Source organism: Choristoneura fumiferana, chromosome Z, assembly GCF_025370935.1.
Source record: "Choristoneura fumiferana chromosome Z, NRCan_CFum_1, whole genome shotgun sequence".
NCBI classification, from domain to species: domain Eukaryota; kingdom Metazoa; phylum Arthropoda; class Insecta; order Lepidoptera; family Tortricidae; genus Choristoneura; species Choristoneura fumiferana.
Genome location: NC_133472.1, coordinates 33,118,090 through 33,144,453, shown reverse-complemented (window position 1 = coordinate 33,144,453; position 26,364 = coordinate 33,118,090). Strand labels below are relative to the sequence as shown.

The window sequence follows — 26,364 nt, the reverse complement described above, 5'->3', positions numbered from 1 at the left end:
TTATTATTATTATTATCTAGCCTGGATTGATGCCCCACTGCTGGGCAAGGGCCTCCCCCATGTCATCCCAATAATTATTTACATAAGGTAATAGTATTTTACGAGGCGTAGCCGAGTTTCATAATAGGGTCACATGAGTGTTTTAAGGCCTAATTACGTACAGTTGCATACAATATTTTATCTATATCCATATATTAAATCCTCTATCATGTGTTCCGCGAACCATTGAGAATGACCTGCATTAACTCTAACTAGGTAGGTATGTCTGCCCCACGAGCTGCGCGCGCGACGACCTGCTGCTGCACATGGTCGCGGCGCGATCGCGCGGTTTTTGAACGCATAATTGAGGATTTACTATATGGGCGTAGATAAAAATATTTAAGGCCCAACGCGATGATGAATACTTGAAGGACTGTGAAATTGCCTCTAGAATGATCCTGTAATAAACATACCTGCGTACACTGTCCATATAAGTCGACAACCGCATAGATGTTAAGATGCGGCACGTACCATGCCTTGCCCATGTCCATGCCGTCCAGGTAATAGTGGAGACTGCGGTCCGCGTGCCACATCATACCTGCAAGTAAACGGGCCAGACTCAACCATAGCATAGTCACAAACCTTTAACTGTCTACAATCGAACGAGTACCAGTGCACACTAAAGCACAGAATAAATAATAGTGTAGTAACACTAAAGTTCGGACGGTCTGTGACGGCACCGCACCGCACCGTGCTCTCTCGATATCGAAATGTGTCCTCGCTGGTTGTTATTATTATGACAGAAGAACACAAAAGTTTTGTCAACACGAACTATTTAGAGTGGTAATAAAAAGCTAAGTCATTCGCGGCACACCCCTCCAACATTGCCCAGGCGGACATGCCTCTTTCGCGCATCTGCACGTAAGCCAATGTTCAATAGTTTACCGCACAATATGGAAACCCAGCTTTCATCATAAACACAGAATTGCACAGGTTTTCACTTATTAACATACTAGATGTTGCCCGCGACTCCGTCCGCGTAGTATACGTTTATCGCTATCCCGCGGGAACTATGCAATTTTCCGGAATAAAAACTATCCTGTCCTTCCTCGGGCCTCAAAATGTCTGTATATCGAATTTCATCTAAATCGGTTCAGCGGTTTAGACGTAATTGAGTAACAAACATCCAAACATCTTGACAGACTTTCACATTTATAATATTACTAGCCTGTTACCCGCGACTCTGTCCACGTAGAATTCGGTTTTCACTTTTCCCCTGGAACTATTAAATTTTCCGGGATAAAAACTGTCCTACGTACAAGCAATGCCCGGAACTCAAACTATCTGTATACCGAATTTCATCTAAATTGGTTCAGCGGTTTTGACGTGATGAAGTAACAAATAAACAAACAAACAGACTTACAAACTTTCGCATTTGTTATATGTATTAGTGGGAAGTAGGATTACTGACCAACTCTGCTGCCCACGGTGAGTGTGTCCAGATCGAGCGGATACCCGCTGCGCACGCACTCGCCGTCTTTCATCATGGCGGCGCCGCTCAGTATGTACGTGTCCCAGTTAAGGTCGGTGGCCGTGCCCGCTATGGCGCCCACGCCGCCGTTCGCTTCCAGATCGTCTGGACGTATGGCTGTGACGCCTGGTGAAAATATATCGTTTTAAGCAAGAATAATCGTGCACGTAGAACAGAGAAGCAACAGTTTGCGTACGAGAAAACAGAAAATCGCGTCGCCCATGGCAACGCCTTTGTCTACTACAGCATCGCCCTGTACGCGGCATCTGACTGAACGCGTGGTATGGAAATATAAAGAGACGCTCTCCGACGGTTAGAAGTTGTTGAGGTACGCGTTAGATAAATAGTCAAATTTATACATTACCAATATAAAATCATGCCGCTTCTGTATTACCGTAGACAGACAGTGCATTTCTACGTATTTTGTAAGAAAGCCAACGGTTACCCCGTGAACGGCTAGTTATGGCGTGCACGGCGAATCATAAACCCGCCTTAAGGGGTCATTTAAATTACGTCACACTGCTTTTGATCATTTGTCATAATTATGAAAAAATTGTAATGAAATAGTTTATTTATCTACGAAGACTTTTTATTACAGCGATTAGACAGGCAGTAAACACATGTCCGTGTGTCAAATCGCCTGGCCCCCCTAAACATGTGTCGCTTTCAAAGGGGGGTGGATTATAGATCTAGTAAGAGAGGGTAAACGAGATAGTAAGATAAAGCTAGAGATAGTAAGCTGCAATCACCGATCTCGAGGCTCCCGATCCAGCAGTCGACCATTTTGTCAATGCGCAGCTCGAACATGTCGCACTCGCGCAGCGGCCGCGAGCTGAACAGCACCGCATCGTTGAACTCCGAGTAGACAGTGGCGCGCGACGCGGTCAGCCGGCTGCGGCTGAGCCGTGCGTTCCGCCCGTGCAGCCGGTGGAAGCACATCTCGCTGTAAATGTAACTTACTATATTCGAACCTCTGGTCCGGTCTGGTCTGGTGGAAACGCAGCCTAAAATTTATTCCTTGCTCACATCTCTTGTACGTATTTTGCAATCGTTTAGTAAAATCTTGCTCCACTATACTTCGTTTTTTTTAGCATTAGGTAAAGGGTAAACAATCTTAACGAATCTTTTATTGATAAACGTTTAAAACAAAAACAGTAACTATTACTTATGATACCAAAAGCACGTAAACGATCAAGTCTTATTTTTCAAAAATGTTTTTCAATAAAAAGACACGTCAAAATCGCTTACCTTCTTTCTAATTCTAATGCTAATTTTTTTTAGTATAAACCCATTTCTACCAGAGACAGAGCTGAGCAAGGCTAGGAAAATAATTATAAGTGATTTTTTCTCTCGCACGTCTCTTCTTGATGAGAAACATTAAGGCTCAGCGGGGCTACTATGAAATTCGAAAATTGAAGTTCGTGTCGTTCCGGCACCGACTTTCGAATTTCGGAGTCAGTCAGTCAGTCTCAGTTTCATTGGTCGATAAAGCGATCGATATGCAGCATGCGGGTTCTCCCTGTAGGCGGTAAAACGACAACTGAAACTTATGAGTCGATAACCCGGTCGACATACAGCGTGCGGTGGCTTCCCGTAGGCAGTTAAACGATTAGTGAACCCCGAATGCAGGCCCTATGGCATGCGTTATGCAAATCTCTCGTACCCCGCATGCGGGCCCCATCGACTAATGAAAACGGCAAACGGTTATCCGAATGCGGGCCCTATGGCATGCCTTATGGAAATCTCTCGTATCGACCAATGAAACTAAGTCTTTAAGGAAGAAAATGAAAGGAAGTTTTTAAGAAAATTGAATTATAATAAGGCCTCTGCCTTGTCTATCGCACTTGGGATCACGGTTCCGAGTTATTCGGATTGTGTGTAATTTACCATGAACTTTTTTTGCAAAGGAATATTAGAAATTTATGATGTAAATGCGTGGAGTTCTCAATGTACAAAAGACAATTATATAGGAGAGGCATTGGCTACAATTTGTGAAAATTTTGCGAGTACCACAACGTTTTTTTCCACTACTGGCCACGTTACAATAATAAAGAACAATAGCATTATGCACGATTAGTTAATTCAACCATAGACATTCAACATCAGATATCATTTTCACATACGAGTCGAATCGACTATAGAAGAATGTTAACATGATTACACTTACGGATAGATGGTGGCGTTTGATTCCGTGGACACAGGCGACTCGGGTGAATAAACGGCCGGCGGGATGTAGGCTTCGACGATTGTCGCTTGCGCCACACGCCCGTACAGATCTAGAAAAAAAAAACATTGCCGGTTCGAACTACTAAGTAGATGACTACTGAATAGAGTTCTCGCGCACACATTGGAAACGAACGTAGCATACTCTTTCATTTATTGTCTCGCCAAATGTAAGCTCTGCACTACTAATATATCCAACTGATACCTACCAACAACGCCGAAAACATGTTCCGGTACGTTAAATGCCGCCGGTCCTTGATCCACGCCGTTGACAAAAAAATGAAGGATGCCCATGTCCTTCCGCATCACTCCCACGCTATCCCCTTCCTATGAAACATACGCGAGACCAATTAGCACAGATTTATGAAATACATATATACAGATAGTTAAATAAGAATGCATCCTTACCACAAGTCTGTTGAGATTTCTAACATATTGAGGTATAATGATGGTTCCGTTTTGTATAACATCTTCTCCGGTCATTGCCCAAGTGCCAGATCTACAAATGAGATACTCGATTAATATTTAACGTTTTCGTTTTAGATCTATGCAAAGTAAATCGATGGTAAAAGTAAATACTTTGCGTTGCTCATCTTGAATGGAAATTGTAAATCGTTTGAAGAATGCTGCGTGACCCCAACTTCAATGCTTCCGGCCCACTTTGGGATAACCAAGTCGAGCCGCACTTGAAATAGTTCGTTTGTTCTCAGTGTGCGGTTCGTCATCACTATCCCGTTATTGAAGTATTCGAAAGCACTGAAATAAAAATAGTTTTTATATTATTTTTCGTTTCAGCGACTGGAAAAATTTAAGTATGCAATTAAGTACACGTCAATTCACAACAGCAGGCACGAATGAATTGAACGAGTGAATGATAAAATATAATATATTTATGTGCATTACAAAATGATTGAATACAGATAATTCTACCTTCCTATCACAAAAGGTGGTATCTCAAAGAGACAGTTTTGAGTTATGAATACTATTGTGTAGCTTAAGACATTCTGCATCACATGGTATAAATAACTCAAGTGTTTTTTTAGATACTTACCGCCATTTAGCCTAGAAGGGCAGAATTATGTCATTAGAACAATTTTGTACCTATTTGTTTACAACATTTTAGGAGCCACTGTATAAAAACAATACTAACACAAGTGGTTTTACTTTCGTTTAATTCATTAGTGTGACGCCTTGTGGATCGACCTATAAGAGGAACACAAAGGCTGAATGCATTAGAAAAAAAATGGTACTTACTTAGGCCTATGAGCAGTCTTACCATCATTAATAATAATAACATTCGAATCACGCAGCGTATGAAATAAAAGGCTATCTTCGTCTAATCTTTGTCTTATCCTGCCTGCAGGAGAAAAAAATAGTATTTCAAATTTTCGTAGTTACAATGAAGCGGGTAGCGCTTTACTTGATGACATAGGTAGTATACCGCACAAAAATCGCATGCCCGTTGTGTTGCAATCTGTTAAATAAGAATAAATTGCTTACTTAAAACAGGTATTTCGGGAGTACTGCGCTCGACAGGTGCGGTGCTAATATTCGTATCAATATCTTCGCACGGGTCTACTATCGTGACCTGAAACCAAAAATGAAAGTATGAAATAAAATTGCGTTTTTATTTGCGGATATCGGCTGCTGTTTCTTTATTTCATAAAATCAAATAATATATGCATCAACTTACATACATGCCTACTTAGAGTGCAGGTTTAAATATCATCTTTCCATTCCCATTAATTTCACATTCACTTACATGAGAACATCTATGCTCTTCTCTCTTTACTCAAATCTAAAATTACATTCAATCAACGCAACAACCAAAACAGAAACAGGTAGATTGCATGACTTTCTTTCATTCGACAATATCTCGCCGAAGCGTTTCATTAAGTCAATATGATTTTTTCGCCAACCAAACCAATTTTACGAAAGTATGTACAATTTTTCCCTCTCATTCATATTCCCTTGTAATAAGGCTGTTGCCCGCGACTTCGTCTCTAAAGAATTCGTATATCGCGCGCCCTCGGGAGCAACTAACTTTTTCGGGTTATCGGGCAACATTATAAAATATTAATAAATCATTTTTAGTTTAATTTTTTAATATGATGCATGCAAATTTTTACTGCAATCGATTCAATAGAAGACGTAAAAGCAAAACAAACAATAGTACATTGTTGTAGAGGTTTGAAAGTAAGCAATAGATGAACGAGTTAGTTTGAAGGCCGACCCGAAGGGGAGGCCTTCGATAATACGAGTTCATCTATTGCACTTTTGGCCGAAACTAAACATTGTGCTTTTCACGATCACTGCGAGGAAATTGCAGGTGGTAGGACCTTGTGCAAGGTCCGCCCGGATTGCTACCATCATCTTGCTCGCTAATCATGCCGTGACATACCAGTGCTTGCACTGTTGTGTTTCAGTGTGGAGAGTAAGACAGCCGATGAAATTACTGGCACATGAGGTATCCCATCTTAAGCCTCTAGGGTGGCAACGCATCTGCAATCCCCCTGGTGTTGCAGGTGTCTATGGGCGGTGATGATCTCTAACCATCAGGAGTCCCACTTGCTCGTTTGTCATCCAGTAGAAAAAAAACACAAAGCAAACAATAAGAATCCAATGACTGCCGTTGCTCATGCCGTGTGACACTCTTTACCGGCCCGGATAATACCGACATGGAAATACCGACCCGATTTTTCTTATACACGCTCATAGAAACTCATGCCAGTTTGACACGAGTTTGTATGGGCGTTTGGGCCGGTAAATAGTGTCACCCCTCCCGCCGATTTTAGTTTTTTACCGAATCCATTCTTAGTGGTCAGTACGCAAAACCACATACTTAAAAAACCGGCCAAGAGCGTGTCGGACACGCCCAAAATAGGGTTCCGTAGCAAAAACGAAAAAATTAAGTAATATTTTTCTAAGGGTTTCATATTTTATACGGAATCTTAAAAGTTTAGGTATATTTTATACCTTACGCTGCTTTTTACTCTTTAACTACTAATAATTCTCAAGCAAACTTAGCCGTTATAGTTTTCCTTGAAAGTTTGATATACAGTAAGTAAGTATCCTGATTTTTTTCAAATTTTTCCACCCACCGGTTTAGATTTTAGAGGGGGGGGGGACGCTCAATTTTCATGAAAATTTGCACTTTTAAAGTTCAATATTTTGCAAACAAATCACTGAATCGAAAAATCGTCTTAGCGAACCCCTAATGGTTTAAAAGACCTATCCAGCGATACCCCACACTACAAGGTGGGATGAGATTAAACAAAATCACCCCCACTTTACGTCTACGGGTTTTTTTTTTCAGAGTTTTGTATTGTACCATTTTGTCGGCATAATTTACATATATATCCGTGCAAAATTACAGCTTTCTAGCATTGATAGTCCCTGAGCAAAGTCGCGAACGGACGGACAGACAGACAGACAGACATGGCGAAACTATATTCCGTTTTTGCCATTTTGGCTCCGGAACCCTAAAAATCAAACGTCATCCTCGTCATGTCCGACCTGCTGCGATGCTGTGGCGTTTTTTCATACTTAAAAAAATTAAAGCATATTATGCATATTATGCGAATAAGAAAAAAAAATACCTCTTAAAAGTCATGGATGCATTCTCATTGGTTAATTTAATTTCACATGCAGCAGACGATTACTTTTGATTGGTACAATTGTCGTTTCAGCACGTCAGGAATGAAATTCAGAAATTATATTCTAAAAAGTCGTATCGTATTATGAAATACATATATTGATACGACCTATTTCGTAATGTGTTACATTGTTGTCGTGTTTTGCGAGCCATAAATGAGTCTGCTGTTAAATGTACATACATAGGCAGTTTTGGGTACTGGATTTAGGTTATCTATGGCCACATTTTCGAGCAGTGTCGTGAAAACTTACTTTCGCACTTATAATATTAGTAAGGTTTACATGTAAAATAATAACTTAATTTCGATACAAACCTTCACAGTCATTCCGTACAGATCAACGACTCCCCAAACATGTTGCTCAACTTTATCTGTGGCTATTCCTTGGTCCAAGCCGTTTATAAAATAATGCAGTTTCCCATTGCTTTTTCGCATCATTCCAACCGTGTCACCTTCCTATAAGGCAAAATATTGAAAGTAAATAAGCAGAATAAGAATAAATATAAATATTATAACATAACTGAAGTTAAAAAACCGGCCAAGAGTGTGTCGGACACGCCCGAAATAGGGTTCCGTAGCCATTACGAAAAAAAAAGTAATATTTCCAAGTTTAGGTATATTTTATACCTTGGCTGCTATTTACTCATAAAGTACTAATAATTCTCAAGAAAACTTAACGGTTATAGTTTTCCTTGTAAGTTTGATATACTTACTACCATCCTGAATTTTTTCAAATTTTTCCACCCACCGGTTTAGATTTTAGAGGGGGGAGACGCTCGATATTAATGAAAATCTGCACTTTAAAGTTGAATATTTTGCAAACAGATCACTGAATCGGAATCGTTTGAGCAACCCCCTAACGGTTTTAAAAGACCTATCTAACGATACCCCACACTACAAGGTGGAATGAGATTAAACAAAATCACCCCCACTTTACGTCTATGGGAGGTACTCTAAAAAAATGTTTTTTGAAATATTTATTATACCATTTTTTCGGCATAGTTTACATTCGTGCAAAATTACAGCTTTCTAGCATTGATAGTCCCTGAGCAAAGCCGCGGACGGACAGACAGACAACATGGCGAAACTGTAAGGTTTCCGTTTTTGCCATTTTGGCTACGGAACCCTAAAAAACTCGCATCAGTTTAACAGTCGGACTAAATAAAAGACAAACATAACTTCAATTGAAAAGATACAATCCAAAAGGTTTTATAAAGTGATATAAGTTCCAATCTACGTTCTGCCAAATTTCATAAACGATTTCAGGTCAGTGGGACAATAGCGGCGTTAGGGTAGGGCGCGGTGGGGCGACCGCTCAGGCGCCGTACTTAAAGGGGGCGCTAGGCACCCTTTTTATACTTTCGCTCATTGAGCGACGCCTATACCTACTTTCTAGAAAATTTCCAAAAGTTGGGGGCGCCGTGGAAATCTCGCCCAGGGCGCTGGAAGTGATAAAACCGGCACTGCAGTGGGAAGTACTTCACTGTTTAGTTTTGACTTTGACTAACTTGTGAGTTTACATAATGTATACTAAATTTCAAGTTAATTCGACCACTGGGATCAAAATGAACTTGCAGACACAACGAATAGGGCAAGTTAAATAAAAGCTACAAGGGCTGCATTCTCTTTTTGAGGTACGGAATCTTAATAATAAGTCAAACCAGTACATACTCTCAGTTCGTCTAGGTTGAAGTTACCATACTCCATGCACATTCCATGCCCGTTTAACAGCACTTTACAACCAGACATCATGATGGTCCCAGAATCCATATTAGTCATTGTAGATGGAAATCTTATTGTTGCTGGATTATGAGATGTCACGCCAACCTGCAATAAGGTTTTGGTTTTAGCCCACTAAATACTAATCAGAATAAGGGCCAATTGTGGTCCATCAGTAAAAATGAATATAAAAAAAAATAGTTTTACTTGAAAACATGAAATAAATGCAACAATTTTTTTTTTGTGAACTGTAGTAATACGAGTATAACTCCATTTTAGATGAAGAATAATATTAACAAACATATTTATCAAAATTTGCAAAATGGGCAAAAACTAAATCATAAAATTAGATTAGTTGGTGCATAAACAATTATTTAAGGCCGCCACCTGGATGCCAGCCGGCAGCAGCGCGGTGTGAGTTTGCTCTAATCATTGCATGAGCTGCTAAGTAGGTACCCACTGCGTGGCGAGCATCTTGGCCGCGGAATGAAGAAAACACTCGCCCGTCTCGCTGCCCCCTTCCCCCCGCTACCCGCTGGCGTCCAGTCCGTCGCCTAGGAAGGCTTTCTGGCCTTCTCGTGCTTGTTATTACCTCGATACTACCACTCCATTTATCCACAAGCCTATCAATACGAATTTCAAAGAGTTCGTTGTCATAAAGCGGCCGATGAGTCATCACCACACCGTTATTGTAATCATCCAAAGGCCTCGCTCTCTCTGCTGATCTATTGGAATAGTGAAACATTTATAAGTAAATTTAGTTCTAAATACCCCAAGGACTGGTAACAATGGTCAGTTACTTACTTATTGTTGGCTGACAACTTAACGAGTATCCCACATCTTGGATGGAAGCGTAATCGATCCTGTACTACTGTAAAAAGAAACGATATTAATGTAACCTCAAAAGGAGGGGCAGCGATCTGCCTAGATTTAGGTTTCATATAGTAGGAATAAAATGCTTCCAAAAATTGCCAATGATGTAGCACAAGCTGTGGCGTAGCCACCGGAGGGCTAGACGGGGCAGTGCGGGGCAGTGCAAATCTGGAGTACATAGAATTCGGAACACGACGAATACGGAACAAACGATTTTAAATAGTTTAGTTGGGGCCCTAGTTAATTTTTTGCTCTTGGGCCTTTGGTTACTGGCATATACAGTCAATGTAAGGTGGGATACTTCGCAACTTTATTAAATAATAAAGTGGATGAAAGTAGGTAGTTGTAGATTGTGATGGCATTCTTACTTTGGTGTACAGCTACCAAGCTGAATATAATATACAATTAACTTCTAAACATGTGTTTTCGTTAATCTGGACTTAATAGTTACCTAGCTATGCCACTGAGCACAAGGTTTACTTTCTTTCTAGATTAATAAAATCTCAGACCAAACAAAGACAGAAACACAAAGTGAGGCTGGGTAAAACTATGACTCGTCCTGTGCGTGTGCGTATCTCTACTAGTTTGCTTGTAAGTACTTGTGTCCATAAACTGTAGCGATGCACACGACGAGGGGCACTTCTAACAGCCTCACCTATGCACTGTTCTCTCTTAACGTACTTTTCATTTGGCACTATGTATGTATCTTTTAGTTTAATACTTTCCGCTTTAGGAAATTAGAATGATGAAATATTGTAACATTATTTCAAGCAATAAAAGATATTATTTTTAATCTGATATTTTAACGAGGCTTTAGCACACCAAATGTGACTATGTCAGCCTCATGGGGAACCTCAGATATATACACCACACTACATATATTACGCTCTCCCTTGCACTGAAACCACGTCTCCGGATGCAAAGGCCTGTCCAATATAAGTCTGTAAATCAGCATCGCTTCTTCTGAAGGCGGTCAACTTAGAATTACATTTACACCTCCATTGAACAAGTCCATACCATTCAAATACCTGTCTCTGATGCCTTTATTCTGATCACATTCCAAAAGAACATGAATAAGGTATTCAATCTTATTACAACCTATACACAAAGGTGATAGTACAACTCTCATTAAATGCAAAAAACAATTAAGTGGGATGTGCCCAGATCGAAAAACCGGGCAAGAGCGTGGCGGACACGCCCGAAATAGGGTTCCGTAGCCATTACGAAAAAATTAAGTAATATTTTTCTAAGGATTTCGTATTCTGTACGGAATATTCCAAGTTTAGGTATGTTTTATACCTTACGCTGCTTTTTACTCTTAAACTACTAATAATTCTCAAGAAAACTTAACCGTTATAGTTTTTCTTGTAAGTTTAATAAACTTACTACCATCCTGAATTTTTTAATTTTTTTTCACCCACTGGTTTAGATTTTAGAGAGGGGGGGGCGCTCAATTTTAATGAAAATTGGCACTTTAAACTTGAATATTTTGCAAACCAATCACTGAATCGAAAAATCGTTTTAGCAAACCCCTAATGGTTTTAAACGACCTATCCAACGCTACTCCACACTACAAGGTTGGATGAGAAAAAAAATCACCCCCACTTTACGTTTATGGAATTGTAATTTTTTTTTTAATTTTTTGTTGTACGATTTTGTCGGCATAGTTTGCATATATATAAATGGCAAAATTACTGCTTTCTAGCATCTAGAGTTCCTGAGCAGAGCCGCGGACGAACAGACAGACAGACATGGCGAAACTATACAGGTTCCGTTTTTGCCATTTTGGCTACGGAACCCTAAAAAAGAATTATGAATCATGAATAAAGTAAAATATTTTGGTTTACCTAAAGCACAAGCACCTTCAGTTGTAATTGGGACAAAGACATCCTGAGGTTTAGGAAATGATGATTCAGCTGGTACAGCAACTACATCTATGTCAGTTGTGGTAACAGTATCATCGTTGTTTGGATCTTCTTCAATCTGCAAAAAAAAACATAATTACATATCATTTATTTTCATACAAAAACTATAGCATGAAGAAGATTTATATCAAAAATCAACTTCCAAATTCATTATTTAAGTTGGTTGCAGCTTGTTTAATTTTTGTTTAAAAAAACCGCCTTTTTATACCTGATCTAAGCTGCTTTCCATAATTGATCTCATACCATGCACATGCGTGATGGATGTTTGAACGCACTGCCCATACAGATCTATGACCGCAAATAATTTTGGAGGTAAATCTTTGGCTGCTACACCCAGGCATCTACTGTTAACATAGAACATTAACTCGGCCTGTGAACAGAAAATAACAATAAATTAGTTACAATATCATTAAAGCTGCAAACTGGAAGCCAGCCACCAGCAACATGATTGGCTGTATGTTTTATGTTAAAATCAGTCAAAATATTTTTAATCAATTTAGGCTATTACAAGCACATATGAATGTCAAAAAATCTACCACTGATCAGATAAATCTCTGTTGAGAAGAATCCAGCAAGCAAGGTACATAAGTATATGAAAATAAAGGTGTAGTTGTAATGTAGACTGCATACAAGTAGTATAAGATACCAAGTAAAATAACTGTTACCTTTGCTGTTCTCATAACACCAACACAGTCGCCTTCGCTGAGTGTGTCTAATTCTGGTCCATAGGAATTTACTAGAGTTACTCCATCTTTCACTATTGAACTGCCAGACATTATCTAAAAAATTGGTAGTATTTTGACAGTTGCTTCATTTTCATAATTTTGGCATGATCAGTTAACATTCAGTAATTTACTTAACATTAAGAAAAAAGCTTTTAATGGTTTTACAGATATAGACAAAGTAAGATACTAGTTCCAGGCACTACACCTCGGATCACCGGGGTCACTGCAGGAAGTCATTTGCAACATGAAGGGTCTCTGCTAGGCTTTCTCTGGAGCTAGGCTGGCATGAATAGTGCCTACAGTGTAATCATGCATAATAGGCACACCCAGATGTTGAGTTGCAGAAAACAGCCCGCTACTACCTATACCTAAGATACTGGTTTGGCCACAAAAAGCACAGCTGGTGGTGAGGATTTTCTCTATTCTTTGTGTGTGTGTCAAGTAACCGCTGTGTGGCTAAAACTAGGAGAAAATGCTCACCACGCTGCCAGTTGTGTAACTCATGCACAAAATGGAGGTTGTTTTACCCAGGCTGTGTTGCGTAGTTTAGTTGCAGTGGCTGGTAGCTCCATGAACTCCGGGTCCAATGTTGTAACTCCAATTTCAAGGCTTCCATTCCAAACATTGACCTAATACATGAATATAGTTTATTGTTCAATGCCAATAATTATTTTTACTAAATAGCCACAACATGATAATGCAAACACAAAGAAAACATTGTGCAAAATCTCTACACCATATTACTGATGTATGTGATGCTATCTCTTTTTGTTTAGGCCAAATAAACAGAAAAGGCAACACATTTATCTGGCACATAAAATTTATTAATGATTGGTGAAAAGAACTATAGAATGAAAAGCTGTAGCATAATCTTGTTTTCTGATTGATTTCTGACTGATATTGTAATTCATGTTGTGATGCAATCTGTGACTATACTGTGAGCTTACCAGTTTAATATTATTAGCAAAGCAGCCTACATGGATAGGGGAGGAATTCAATCAGTTGGAGCATTCTAACATACAGTTAACCATACAAATAACTGACCGGACAAAGCACTGTTGTGATACAAAAAAATACCCATTACTGTATGGTTGGCTATCTGTCGCACAACCAAATGTTTCCAACTATTTTAAACAACTGATGTTAAAGGTCTCACTTTTTGAGCTTCACCCTTATCTCATCATAATTTCAAGTAGAAAGGATAATGAAACAAAAACCAACCTTTCTATCAATACACACTTCAAACATAACATCATCCTTTAAGGGTTCTGCACTAAGTATCAAGCCATGATTGAACTCAACAAAATTCCTCACAGCCGTTGTATTATCATTTAACAGTGTGACCCTGTCACCACACCTTCTATGGAATCTCATTGTTTGCTAACTCTCGTCTACCCGTACATAGTGTAACTTTATTATTTAAAATGTTAATGTACGTAAAGTCATAGTAAACACTTCACAGCCGAACTTCATTATCTATTTCACTTATTTACACGTTTATTTATTGCCGCAATCCCGACTCCACAATCTATAGCCATGGTAGTGGGGTGTTAGTTAATTACTTTCGAGACCTTTGGCATTCATTACAGGCCAGTGCAACCATTTGTGAAGAAACACACGTATGAGTACATTACACCAAATCCTGTCCTAACCCATTTGACAGAAACACCACTAGTTTTATTTTATAATTTTCGAAATTAAAAGGAAGGCAAAAGAAAATTACAGTCACGATGAAAATTTCTGTTTGACAATGACAAATGACTTAATTTTTTTTAATTTATTCTTCTAATAGCCGGCTAAAAGAACTACGCCCATACAGCAGCTGGTCAGATGTAATATTATTTGATAATTATTGTCACAGATCGTGATTTTAGGTCACTCGATAAATTAAATAGTTTTCCTATTTCTTAATTTGTCATATTATTATAATCGTATCCTGTCAGTGCCGCCATCCTAAAAGCGATAGATTCTTGAAGGTAAGAAGGAAAACAGGGAATATAATTCAATTCTTAGATAAACTAGATTTGTTTTTTTTTCTTTTTCTCCGTACTTACTTATTTATTTTCATTTTATTTTTCTATTCTTTACATTTTTTAGTTTGTAACCATCGGAAAAGGTTAAGGGATCTAGACCATACAGCTACGTCTGTAACCTGAGTACCTATTATTATAGACTTGGCATAATCCTGCAGGGCTACTACGAAACCCGAAACTCGAAGTTCGTGTCGTGCGGTCCCTCTGACACTTATACTGTTTAATACGAGAGCGAGAGGGACGGTACGATACGAACTTAAAGTTTCGAGTTTCGTATTAGCCCTGCTGTATAATCCTATCCTACTAATATCACAGAATAGATAATAGTACAAGCTAATATTATAAATGCCAAAGTTTGTTAGTGTGCTACGTAGTGTTAAGAAGGTTTTTGAAAGAAAAATCGGCACATTATTAAAGTACAGTTAGCAACAAAGATATGAATACAGCCAAAGTTGATCGGCACATTTGTATACATATGTTGTGGACCAAAAGATAAATCGGGCATTATGAAAAATGACCAATATGAGATAGCAATGTGATAAAAACTACTTATTCAATTAATTACATTGCCCGGACATTATACATAATATACATAATGTCTATCCCCTATTGGGCAAAGTAATAAAAACATGTCTCATTACATTTTTTTTACTTAAGTATACGTAAAATTTAATGAATGTCTAAACATCTATTAAAATCTGTAAAGTAAGTTATTTTAATGGTAGAATTTAATGCGATATGTCCGGGCATTAAACATAATGTCATTATTAATCACTTGGTCCATAACATATACATATTTTTGATACTTTGGCTATATTCTTATCTTTGTTGCTGACTAGTACTGGTACCTACTAGTATAGAGCAATACCACTGTTCCACCTGTCCCTACCGATATCGATATAATTATCCCCCCTGATAGAGATACGTGTAAAATTTTTCCTTTCTTCCAACCATCCAAACTGACTTCCATGCGACTCTCAGAACGTTTTTTTGATAAAATAACAAGAACAAAACGGTAAGCTAGTATGGATGGTTAAAAAAAATCCGCAAGTCCCTATCACACGGTCAGCTAGTATTGATGGTTGAAAAAAAAATCCACAAGTCCCTACCAGGCAGTCGGCTAGTATAGATGGTTGGAAAAAAATCCACAAGTCCCTACCAAACGGTTAACTAGTATGGATGGTTGGAAAAAAGTCCACTAGTCCCTACCAGGCGGGCACTTAGTATGGATGGTTGGAAAAAAATCCACAAGTCCCTACCAAACGGTCAGCTAGTATAGGATGGTTGGAAAAAAATCCACATGTCCCTACCACACGGTCAGCTAGTATGGATGGTTGAAAAATATTCCAGAAGTCCCTACCACACGGTCAGCTAGTATGGATGGTTGGAAAAAAATCCACATGTCCCTACCGCCATGGATTTTAGTAGAAATACATGGAATGCTTATTCCTATCGGTGGAGAAGAAAGGAAAAATATTGCACATATCTCTGTCAGGGGGGATACAGCGATAGGGACAGGTGGAACATGGGGAACAATGCACATTTTCGAGATAAAATGTACTATCCTATTATTTATTCTGGTTGGCCGAAGTGATGTAAAAATGCAGTTTCACGCCAATCGGTTCAATAGTTAAGGCGTGAAAGCGTTGCAGACTAACAAACTCACTTTCGCATTTAATTCATAATATTAGTACTTACCTAACGATAATAAGAAATCCATAACTTATAACAAAATGATTGGTTTTTAACAATATAAAAATAAAGGTACTTAATTGAAAATGAAAAAATGAAAATGAAAATTTTATTATTACACACAAGTATTACATTTTTAGTAGTATACAGTGGACCCCAAATCCCCAGTGGTATCTTGGGGCCCGATGAGTTGGTTTACATCTCAGTTTACAGTTGCGTGCTTTTAAGAGAGCTTAAGATAGCCTAAACAGGCAAATAACTGATTTAAGTAGTACATTACAGAATTAAATAAATAGTCAAGTTGTGAGCGCATAATGTATTGTGTGTGTGTGTGTGTGTGTGTGTGTGTGTGTGTGTGTGTGTGTGTGTGTGTGTGTGTGTGTGTGTATGTGTGTGTGAGTGTGTATAAGTAAGTATCCTGAGACCTAAGAACAAACGTTGAGCATGTTTTCTGTTTGATCATATGACAGTCATAAGCCATTTCCTGATCATGTAAGTCGCCTTAGACGTTGCACAATTCTTTATGTCCACGTTCCTACAGACTACATTATATATAAATGGATGGATAAACATCGGAGATCTCCTCGCCAGCGCAGATCTAACTCTCGGAACTGGCACCTTATAAAGTCGTCTTTCCAAAAGCTGATTATGGAACGGGGATTTCACCACAGCGTTTGAGTACGCACGACTGCTCTCGATATAAAAAGTTGTCTGACCCTCAGCAACTGACACTCCTTATAAAGACTGTCAGTGGGATAGCGGAAAGGCTTCCTAAGCATAACTTTAATGACGGCACGTTGAGCACGTTCAACGACTATTAAAAAGGTCTTGCAGGCACTGCCCCAGAGACAGACACAGTACTGAATAACAGATTGACACAAAGCAAAGTACACTTGATAAAGAACACTAGTCGGTGCACACTCCCTCAAACGCCTAAAGACAAACACGACCTTTCTCACTCTCCCTGCAAGGATGCCTATATGTTCCTTAAAAGATAGGCGTTGGTCAACTATAAGCCCCAAATATTTTATCGAGGCGCGTCTCGTAATGCTTGCACAAGAACAGGAAGAGCCTGATTCGCTGCATGTGTGGAAATTAAGTCTAAATAATTGAGATAATTGAGATAAGAAGAAGTACTTCATCTTAGAAACCATGAAAATAAAACAACAAGGCTCATTTTATTACAATTCATGTACTTAATTTCATTAGTTTCATATCAACTACATATATTTTTTTGTAATATACATTTTTAGGCAAGTAAAGAGTTACATTCTACAATCATCGCCTTCAAATGTTGGATTGCTGGTGCCCTTGATTTCTGTCCCCATAGACACTTCATTAGTTTTCCTCTGCAACCAATGAAAAAGTTGAAGTATGTTAGATTTAATTTTAAATGTTAAAATATACATGTCTATTATAATAGGCGCTAAATTTCGTACCGTCTTGGGTTTATACACCTTATTGGTCAACTTTCTGCCACCCGCAAAGTGAGTTTGGATATCACCCAGTTCCTTGCCCTCTGTCTCCGGTAGTATAAAATACAATAATATGCTTCCAGCTATGCTGAAAAGTACAATTTTGACAGTGATATTAGGTTGATTATCTCTAATAAGTACATATATAAAAAATGTTTGTGACTAAACTCCTTCGAAACGGCTTGACCGATTTTTATGTTTTTTGTGTATATTCGGTAGGTCTGAAATGTAAACTATTTTTCATACTTCTACGCGGATGAGTCGCGGGCAATTACCAAATATTTATAGAACACTAGTATTCTATAAATACTTATATACTATGTTGTTTCTTTAAAAAAATATGGCTCTGTCCATCGGAGGACAATTTTGCCAGTGTCTAGTAGTTTTTGCCGTTGTACGGTAAAAAAAATCTAGAAAACGAAATATGAGAGGTAATGGTGGATGAACGATGACAGCGCGACTCCTACTTACTACTAGTATTCTATAAATATTTGGTAATAGCTAGTGTCACTCACATCGACATCTATCTAGGTACATAGATATCAATGGTCACTCATCTCATCATACGTAACGTCAATTGAGCGAGGGGCAGTCGTCGATAGCACGTTGCTTGCTCAAATCATTTGCAGATGTATAAGGTTTTGCCGTCGTATTTTGGCTGAAAAGTTAGTAGTACTTTGCAAAAAGCAAAATAAATGTGAACTTATCCGACAAAATACGATGGAAAAACATTATTCATTAGATCTGTTATTTATATAATTTAGTAGATGTAATGGTGTGTTCATGGACTAAACCTTAGCTTAGTGCATGATTACTTTATTAGTTAGTAAGTTAATTAATGAATACAAGCTAGGTATATACTCTACTTTTAAATGCGGGCCCTACTCCAAATACGTTTGTTACTAAGTACTTTAAAAATAAAACTGTAAAATTCCTTAACATTTTGCGATACTTGGTAGAAAAGTATCCTCACCAGACTACACCGTAAAGTCCATACGTTCCCCATACTGATATGGTATCCAGTAAGGCTATATACATCCGGTTAGTAAGGAAGCCGAAGATATAGCCCACGGCACTGGCCAGGCCCGCGCCCCCTGACCGAGTTCTCGCACTGAACACCTGTCAAGAGAGGGACAATCATCAGTGCGACAAAATAAAAATAGAAACATTCGGTTGAATACAAAATAGCGCCCAAAAAATATGCAAATCCCACTGCAGTGTCGCTCAATTTTTTCACTAACGTTAACAAAATAGAACTATAAACCTATAATCTACCTATAACCTACCTAACCAACAAAATGTTGGAAAACCCCCGACTTTGTCACTTCAACGTTCAATATCTCAAAAACGGCTCAACCGATTTTGATAAAACATGTCTAAGAACCATCGCTAGAAAACCTGCTTTCAAATAAAAAAAACGCCACGGTGCTACGGTGCCACAGACAGACACAAGGACACACAGTTCTAGTATATTTTGCCGTTGTACGGTAAAAAATTCTAGAATATGAGAGGTAATGGTGGATGAACGATGACAACGCAGCGTGCCTATTAATTTCAGCGCCATCTGTTAGTTTAGCCGGGTACTGGAAGTCGTTGAAAAAAGATTCTGCACCTCCTTCCTAAGAAGCGTCATAAGATTCAGGTGCAAACTAATTTCAATCGAGTGTAGTGGCTACCCCCCCCCCCTTTCAGGGGTTGAATTTTTATAGCCTATAACCTGGCCGAGGATTTTCTCGACAGATTACTTAGTAGTTTTCATCCAAATCCGTTCAGCCGTTCTCACGTGATGCGCGGTCAAATAAACGACAAACAGATATTAAGCAGACAAACAGAAAAAAATCTAAAAACTGTTGGAACGTGTTGTTATCGATTCTAGTATCCCCGGCCAACTTTTTTTCGAATATCTTCCATGTACAGCAAGGCTACTACGAAACTCGAAACTCGAAGTTCGTATCGTACCGTCCCTCTCACTCTCGTATTAAACAGTATAAGTGTCAGAGGGACCGCACGACACGAACTTCGAGTTTAGATTTTCGTAGTAGCCCTGCAGACTTTAGACCCTCTTCAGATTTATTGTACTCGTATGTATAGATTAGATAATGTGGCCGAATGTTACGTTGATATTTACCTCACCAATGAGTATCCATGGCAGCAACCGTATGCCCAAATGAGTTATAAAGGCAAGAAGCAGAAGTAGGGTTGTAGGAATCCACGAATATCCACTTATTAAACTTTTCTGAAAGAACACAGTAATAAAAAGAGTATTCCGAGTATCCTTGTCAGCAGAGCTACAATCGACGATACCAATAGGTACCTATCCACTCAAATGTACCCTAATGTTTTACTTATATCAGTATTCAAGCAAGGTCTGTGTATTTTCCTATTAAGTACTTTACTTAATTAATAATTAGTTTACTTAAATATCAATTTTACCGTGAGATCGGCGTCCATCAGGGTGCCATTAATATTTGAGTCGCCAGTAGGGTCCACTGTTACATTGTGCTGAAAAATTAGAATAATGAGTCTTTGCGAACTAAGTATTAATTTCCTAGCACGTCTAAGTAAATTATAAATAAATATGTTCGACACATGTCCCCTTAATTTTTTTTGGGTTCATTTTGCTATCTATCTTTCCATCCACCCTTGGACCTTGGGGTCACGGTTTCGGAGATATGATTTTTTAAATGTTGTTCTCATAATTCCCGAAATCCCGCATTTGATCGTTCGTAACTTTTTATTAATGTACGTAATATAACAATTAGCGTTTATACCTGCTGAGCTGGCAACGTTGCATTTTTTTTTAGTTTTTCTCGATAATTCCATAAAAATTTAATGAAAATTAAAAATGTGGTCTGATAGAACTCTTCTCAATATAAAATGTGTCTACTCCAATAATTATTCGTGATAGACTTTTATATTCTTTAAAAACTTATTAATGTTTATTAACTGTTGTGAATAAATCCAACTTCGAAATTCAAGTACCTACTAAAAAATTCAAGACAATAGAGATGTTGACACCATTTGTATTTTACGTAAATTAATAAAAAAGTTATGGACAGGGGTCGGACAAAAAGTGCGGATGACGTTTACAAGTTTACGTTTATAAGTGGTTTGACGTCATCGGCACTTGTTGTCCGACCCCTGGTTATGGATGTTTAGAGGCGGGACTTAGGGAATTTTGAGAATCATTTAAAAAATCATATCTCCCAAACCGTGACCCTCAGGACCCTAGGTCCATGGGTGAAAAGATAGCAAATAACCCAAACAATATCCCAAAAAATTTGACGGTCCACTGTCATTACCTACTGTAGTAAGTAGGTAATACTGTAGTAGGTAGTGACAAAAAAACGTTGCATTTTATTCGCATTACAATAACTGGTTGACGATGATGATGATCCGACCGATTTCTTCTATGGCGACCAATTAGACTCCTAATACGACTAATAGTAAATCATTTAATACGTCACCGTTGTGATGTAACCATCGTAGGCGGCCACAAGCATGCAGCATACGCCAGCTCCTGCGGTGGAGAACAACGTTAACGGCCTCTTCCCCGTGTAGTGAACCAGCAGCACACAAGAGGATGAACCGACTATCTGCACTATCCCCAAAATAAGCGTAGCATAGTATCTGTCTATGGGTGCCTCCAGCATCTGGAATATGGACACTGCATACGTCTGCGCGTGCCCATTCACCAAATTAGTAGGTGAACAACTCGGCCATTCTCATTTTATTATGCACCTGTCTAATTACCGTACTGCTTTTTCCCCGCATGTGACACGGTAATTAGACTTGAGTACACCAATAAATGTAAATGGCAGCCATCCTTTTCCTAGATGTGCACTCAGTTTCAGTGCCGTGTCGCTTTTGCCTGACAAGAAAAGCGATACGGTAATTAGACAGGTGCACAATAAAATGGGAATGGCCGAACTGAGATTAGGGACAGTTTGTAAGAGGTAGGTATATATTTCGAAAAGGTACAATCGCCATCATAAACATCGTAACTGTTCAGGACCTAGAACGCATAATAAGTATTTTCGGAATTTACCCTTGACAATTTTATTATAAATAGTTTATCATTTATACCTACCATAGCTGGGCACCGAAAATCAAACGGTTAACTTCGTTAATCGCTAATTCGTTACAAAAAAAGTTAACTACGTTAAACGTTAAAGCTTTGTTTTTTGGAAGATTTAACGCAAGTTAAAGTTAATCGTTAATCCGTTAACATTCGATAAAAATTGCATTTTCATATAGTTGCGTTAGTGTTCTTATAGTTGCGTTGGTTTGGGTAAGTTAATAGATTAGGAATAATAAAAAGACGTGTATAACTGAAGTGTGTATTTAATTATCTGGCATGATTTTCCCCTTCATGAACATTATATGTTAAATAGATTTTCATAATTCATAATTAATTTATTTGCAATAAGTGTCAGTTATAATGCTCCTATCCTAAATTTAATTTGGTCTTTTGTTTTATTACTTCATATAAGATTCACTAGATAATATAACGAGATATCTAGACAATGTCATTAATTCTGTGCCTATTGTAATACTTACTTTGGATACCTATACTATTAACAAAACTATCTAAAGATATCACGTATGTACCTATATAAATCTACGTTTACAAAAGAACTAGTACCTATGTAAAAATTTTGCTATATACATTTTCTGATAAATCCCAATATCAATTTTCAGACCCAAGATCTACCTACTTACCTTTTAATGATAAAACATTGTGCGATCTAACAATTAAGTACATACTTCTTGAAATCTTAAATGAAACAGTAAGTATTTATATATTTTGTTAGATTTTACGTTATTCTCTGTGTGACGTACAAATGTCATGTCCAAACAAGAAGTTACTGTTGTGTTTAGGAATTCGGTTTGTATGCGTGCGTACGAACATTGTGCTTGTTTTATTATGTTGTAAAATTGCATGATGTGGGATTACATCGCCTCTCACCTCCTTTCCCTCAGAAAAAATGGTTAGCAACCCGTAAGCGTGCTTTTAGTTGAATACTCAAAGGGCGCAGCGCCGCGTGCGTGCGGTATCTCTTTTATAAATAGTAGGCGCCAAATTCGAGCCCTCTTGTTTTGAGAGGAGGCCTGTGGCCAGCAGTGGGACGTATATAGGCTGGGATGATGATGATGATGATGAGGCGCCAAATTAACGATTAACGGATTTAGGGACATTTAACGGAAGTTAACGACTCCTTTAACATGTTTTGAAGTTAAATTAAAAGTTAATCCGTTAGTCGAAATAATACCTTCGTTAATTAACGATTAACAGATAAACGAGTTATTGCCCAGCTATGATACCTACCCTTTACAAACAAAATCAGTGTGTATCTTTCGCCGCTTTTTAACGGACTTCAAAAAAAGGAAAAGTTCTGTTCGAATGTATTTTACTCAAACATGCTATGTTATGTTTATGTTGTGTTCCAAGTGTGTTCCTTAAACAAGCTTCAAAATATACCTAGTGCTCTCGTATTAAATAGTATAAGTGTCAGAGGGACCGCACGACACGAACTTCGAGTTTCGTAGTAGCCCTGCTGGCCTAGGGACAGTCTTTCTTTACCGGCCCGGACAATACCAACTTAGAAATACCGACCCTGTTTTTCATGTACACGCACATTGAATGCCATGCCACTAAATCTATATTAGCCCGGTATGCGGTGGTGGTGTATGGGTTTTCACTAACAATAGATTGATAAGTTATTTGTATACTTTTTACTAACATTAATGGATGTAATTATCTGAAAATTAATTAAATTATTATTATTATTATTATGCATCGTACCGCAGTGATCATTCTTGTGACCTGAGAAATACCGACTAGATAATAGCCAAAGCTTTAGCCATTTTGCAAGTAAGTGCCAAAATTGACATTTTAAAAGTTTCGTTTAGAAACGTGATAGGTATACTCTGTCAAAAAAGAGAAGAAATTATTAAGTGGCAACACTGTAGTGTCCTCCCTTTTTGGTTAGACAGGGTTTGAAAGGGATGACACTACAGTGTTGCCACTTTTTAATTTCTTCTCTTTTTTGACAGACTATACGTGATTTTTTATTTTTGCAGTCCGTATTATCTACATGTTTTATAGCAATTTGTTGTTTTGGGATTATTTTAACGTTTTAAAAATTCATGTTATAATGAAATAAACACATTATAGATGGTAGGTAGTTATAATTTGAGTCTGGTATAATTTTAGTGGTCTTACGAATAAAACATTGATTTCTAGGAGTTTTTATTTATTTTAGTGCATGTTTGAGAAAAGCTCTATTATCCGGCCTCGCTTCGCTGGACCTTACATATAATAGTAAAGTACTCTGTAGCTGGGCCTTCTATACATACTCGGCCTGCAAGCCTTTTTTTCCCGGCCTCTGCAGTAATGTACTATTGTATCCACTATTTCTTATGGCATCTGGTTCGTTACCCCTGACGATACACAGTTTTCACTTTTAGGAGTAAGAGCAGTCCGCAGGTTCGGAACTCTAGTCTACATAGATGGTAAAAAAAATATCTGAACACGCACTTAGACACAGACTTAGACGTTTGACAATACGGTCTTATTCCAATTTTATGAGCTATTTATACAGCAGCGATGTTTATGATGACGACTGTAAGACACTTTTTTAAAAACTGTATTTTTTTTAAAAGCCCTCTTATTTTTTATCTATCGATCGATTCACAGCAATGCTTACTTGTAGAGTTGTCATGCCACTGAAATGGCCTATGAAAAAGCAGGAACTGACAAGGAAAAAAGGGTACAGAAAACTTCTCTTCAGGTAGTGGGATAGCTTCTCGGTAAAAGTTTCATCCATGTCTCCCGCTTCAGCTGGAATAATTAAAGGTATAATCAGTGTCTTAAATTCTGCATAAATAATGACTATTTCTTTTCAAAAGAAAATTGCAGCCTGCTCTAAACTTACAATACAATACAATACAATTACTCTTTATTCTTAACTTACATTTCTTATCTTTAAATAATGCTTGAATATCGCGTAATTCCGCTGACACAGCTGTAGAATTGGTCCAGCCTCGAAGCCATTGCAGACTCTAGAAAAAGAATCAATGTAAATAAATTGAATAACAATATCCCTGTTGAAATAGTATGCAACTGGTTACAGCATTTATGATTTATGGAATTCTTACTGGTCGTACAATTACCATACATTACCTTTTTAATTTACAGCGTCTCATCGTAATGAAAACAAAAGTGCCATTGGCGTAAGCGACACTAAAAGGACTAGGATTTCCATTAGGTTTTGAGAATGGGAATTGAAAGTAATCTATAAGTTATGTATTTATTCCAAATTGCAAGTGTTTCCATTGGTAAATAAAGAAGTTATGATTTTTTTATTAAAATCTAAAAGTTTTTTGGCTCTGGTGTTAAGTTTGCATTTTGGCGGTCACTAAGTTTCCGCTTTTTGCTACACTGCTAATACTATTGCGTTCAAACTTTGTTATTAATGAGGACGGCACAATAGTCGTACGGGCACTGACGCAAAACGACCACACTTCGAATACACCGAAAAACAAAATTGCTGAAAGTGACCATATACTATCTATTCATATATATCATTTTACGCAGATTAAATAAATGTGCTAACTCATAGTTCCTTTTAGTAGAATCCGACCAGGTGGACCGAAGGTAAATTGGAGCGGCTGTTTTCTGCAGATTAAAACGGGTTAGTATCACCTCGTCTAAAAAAACAGCTGGTCTAAGTAGCAACTGGTCTAAAAAGCAGATGGTCAAAGTAGCAACTCGTCTAAATAGCAGATGGTCTAAGTAAAAGTAATTACAAGTTATTTTTACGGTTGAAAAATACCAAATACGATACTTGGCTGTTCTTGACACTAAAAAACGCACATTTCGACAGATAGGCGTTTTATACTTAATTTAATATCTCAGTGAAATGAAGTCATAAAAATTGGTGGGTTTCAGCAGAATATGGAAAAAAAATAGTTTTTAAAGGCATTTCTAACTAATTTCTCAAAAAAAATGGGGTTGGTCGCTTTTTGCATAACTATGGTCAAATTTTTCCTCTATGTCGATTTTCTGACGCCTCGCTGAGCAAATCAATATTACAATCAGCCTTTGTATTGACATATGTAGTTTGCATGTAAACGGTAAAGTACTTACCTCCTTACCTTTATACAAAGCATAGGTACTAAGTACCTATTGTTTTTTACATGCAGAATAACTATCTATGATTTCAATATATCTGAGGCGATAAGCAGATAAGTAGCGGTACCAACAACGGAGACAGGATAAAACCATTTTCCTTCCTAAGTGTAGATTGATTGTTTTATCAGCTTGATGTTCGACATTTCAATGGACAAGATAAGGAAGGCGGCATCTGTAGTGTAACGAAGTAGTAGGTTTTGTAGAGAGCCAGTTGTACAGTCACCAGCATTAATATCTGCCACAACAGAGCGTGCAATATACCTGACACGTCCTTCCGGCTCTAGAAATAGAGTCGTATCAAATATTTATGCACGCTTGTTATGTCAGATATTGGTGCTG

At 38.0% G+C, this 26,364-nt stretch overlaps 2 protein-coding genes across 5 annotated transcripts in view; both read right to left on the bottom strand.

Annotated features, from left to right (window-relative positions):
* Neurl4 (neuralized E3 ubiquitin protein ligase 4) overlaps positions 1-14,389 on the bottom strand; it is a 34,916-nt gene extending 20,527 nt beyond the window's left edge. Inside the window, exons 1-18 of one of the 2 annotated variants that reach the window (XM_074097543.1) lie at positions 13,850-14,389; positions 13,156-13,257; positions 12,569-12,682; positions 12,112-12,273; positions 11,826-11,961; positions 9,910-9,976; positions 9,698-9,830; positions 9,058-9,213; positions 7,702-7,842; positions 5,234-5,321; positions 4,988-5,090; positions 4,313-4,489; positions 4,142-4,232; positions 3,943-4,060; positions 3,678-3,786; positions 2,260-2,453; positions 1,451-1,636; positions 453-577 (exon numbers count right to left, since the gene is read on the bottom strand). In XM_074097543.1, the coding sequence (XP_073953644.1) occupies positions 453-577; positions 1,451-1,636; positions 2,260-2,453; positions 3,678-3,786; positions 3,943-4,060; positions 4,142-4,232; positions 4,313-4,489; positions 4,988-5,090; positions 5,234-5,321; positions 7,702-7,842; positions 9,058-9,213; positions 9,698-9,830; positions 9,910-9,976; positions 11,826-11,961; positions 12,112-12,273; positions 12,569-12,682; positions 13,156-13,257; positions 13,850-14,002 (2,355 nt within the window). In that variant the 5' untranslated portion in view covers positions 14,003-14,389. The remainder of the gene's footprint in view (positions 1-452; positions 578-1,450; positions 1,637-2,259; positions 2,454-3,677; positions 3,787-3,942; positions 4,061-4,141; positions 4,233-4,312; positions 4,490-4,987; positions 5,091-5,233; positions 5,322-7,701; positions 7,843-9,057; positions 9,214-9,697; positions 9,831-9,909; positions 9,977-11,825; positions 11,962-12,111; positions 12,274-12,568; positions 12,683-13,155; positions 13,258-13,849) is intronic. The other variant, XM_074097551.1, reaches the window with a different exon arrangement.
* Positions 14,390-17,526: 3,137 nt separating this feature from the next.
* The window catches only part of LOC141434993 (facilitated trehalose transporter Tret1-like), a 30,408-nt gene continuing 21,570 nt past the window's right edge, over positions 17,527-26,364 (bottom strand). For all 3 annotated transcript variants that reach the window (XM_074097511.1, XM_074097503.1, XM_074097494.1), the window contains 8 exons: positions 24,806-24,893; positions 24,539-24,672; positions 21,296-21,505; positions 20,262-20,330; positions 19,957-20,064; positions 18,802-18,947; positions 17,793-17,916; positions 17,527-17,702 (listed from right to left, as the gene is read on the bottom strand). In XM_074097511.1, the coding sequence (XP_073953612.1) occupies positions 17,619-17,702; positions 17,793-17,916; positions 18,802-18,947; positions 19,957-20,064; positions 20,262-20,330; positions 21,296-21,505; positions 24,539-24,672; positions 24,806-24,893 (963 nt within the window). In that variant the 3' untranslated portion in view covers positions 17,527-17,618. The remainder of the gene's footprint in view (positions 17,703-17,792; positions 17,917-18,801; positions 18,948-19,956; positions 20,065-20,261; positions 20,331-21,295; positions 21,506-24,538; positions 24,673-24,805; positions 24,894-26,364) is intronic.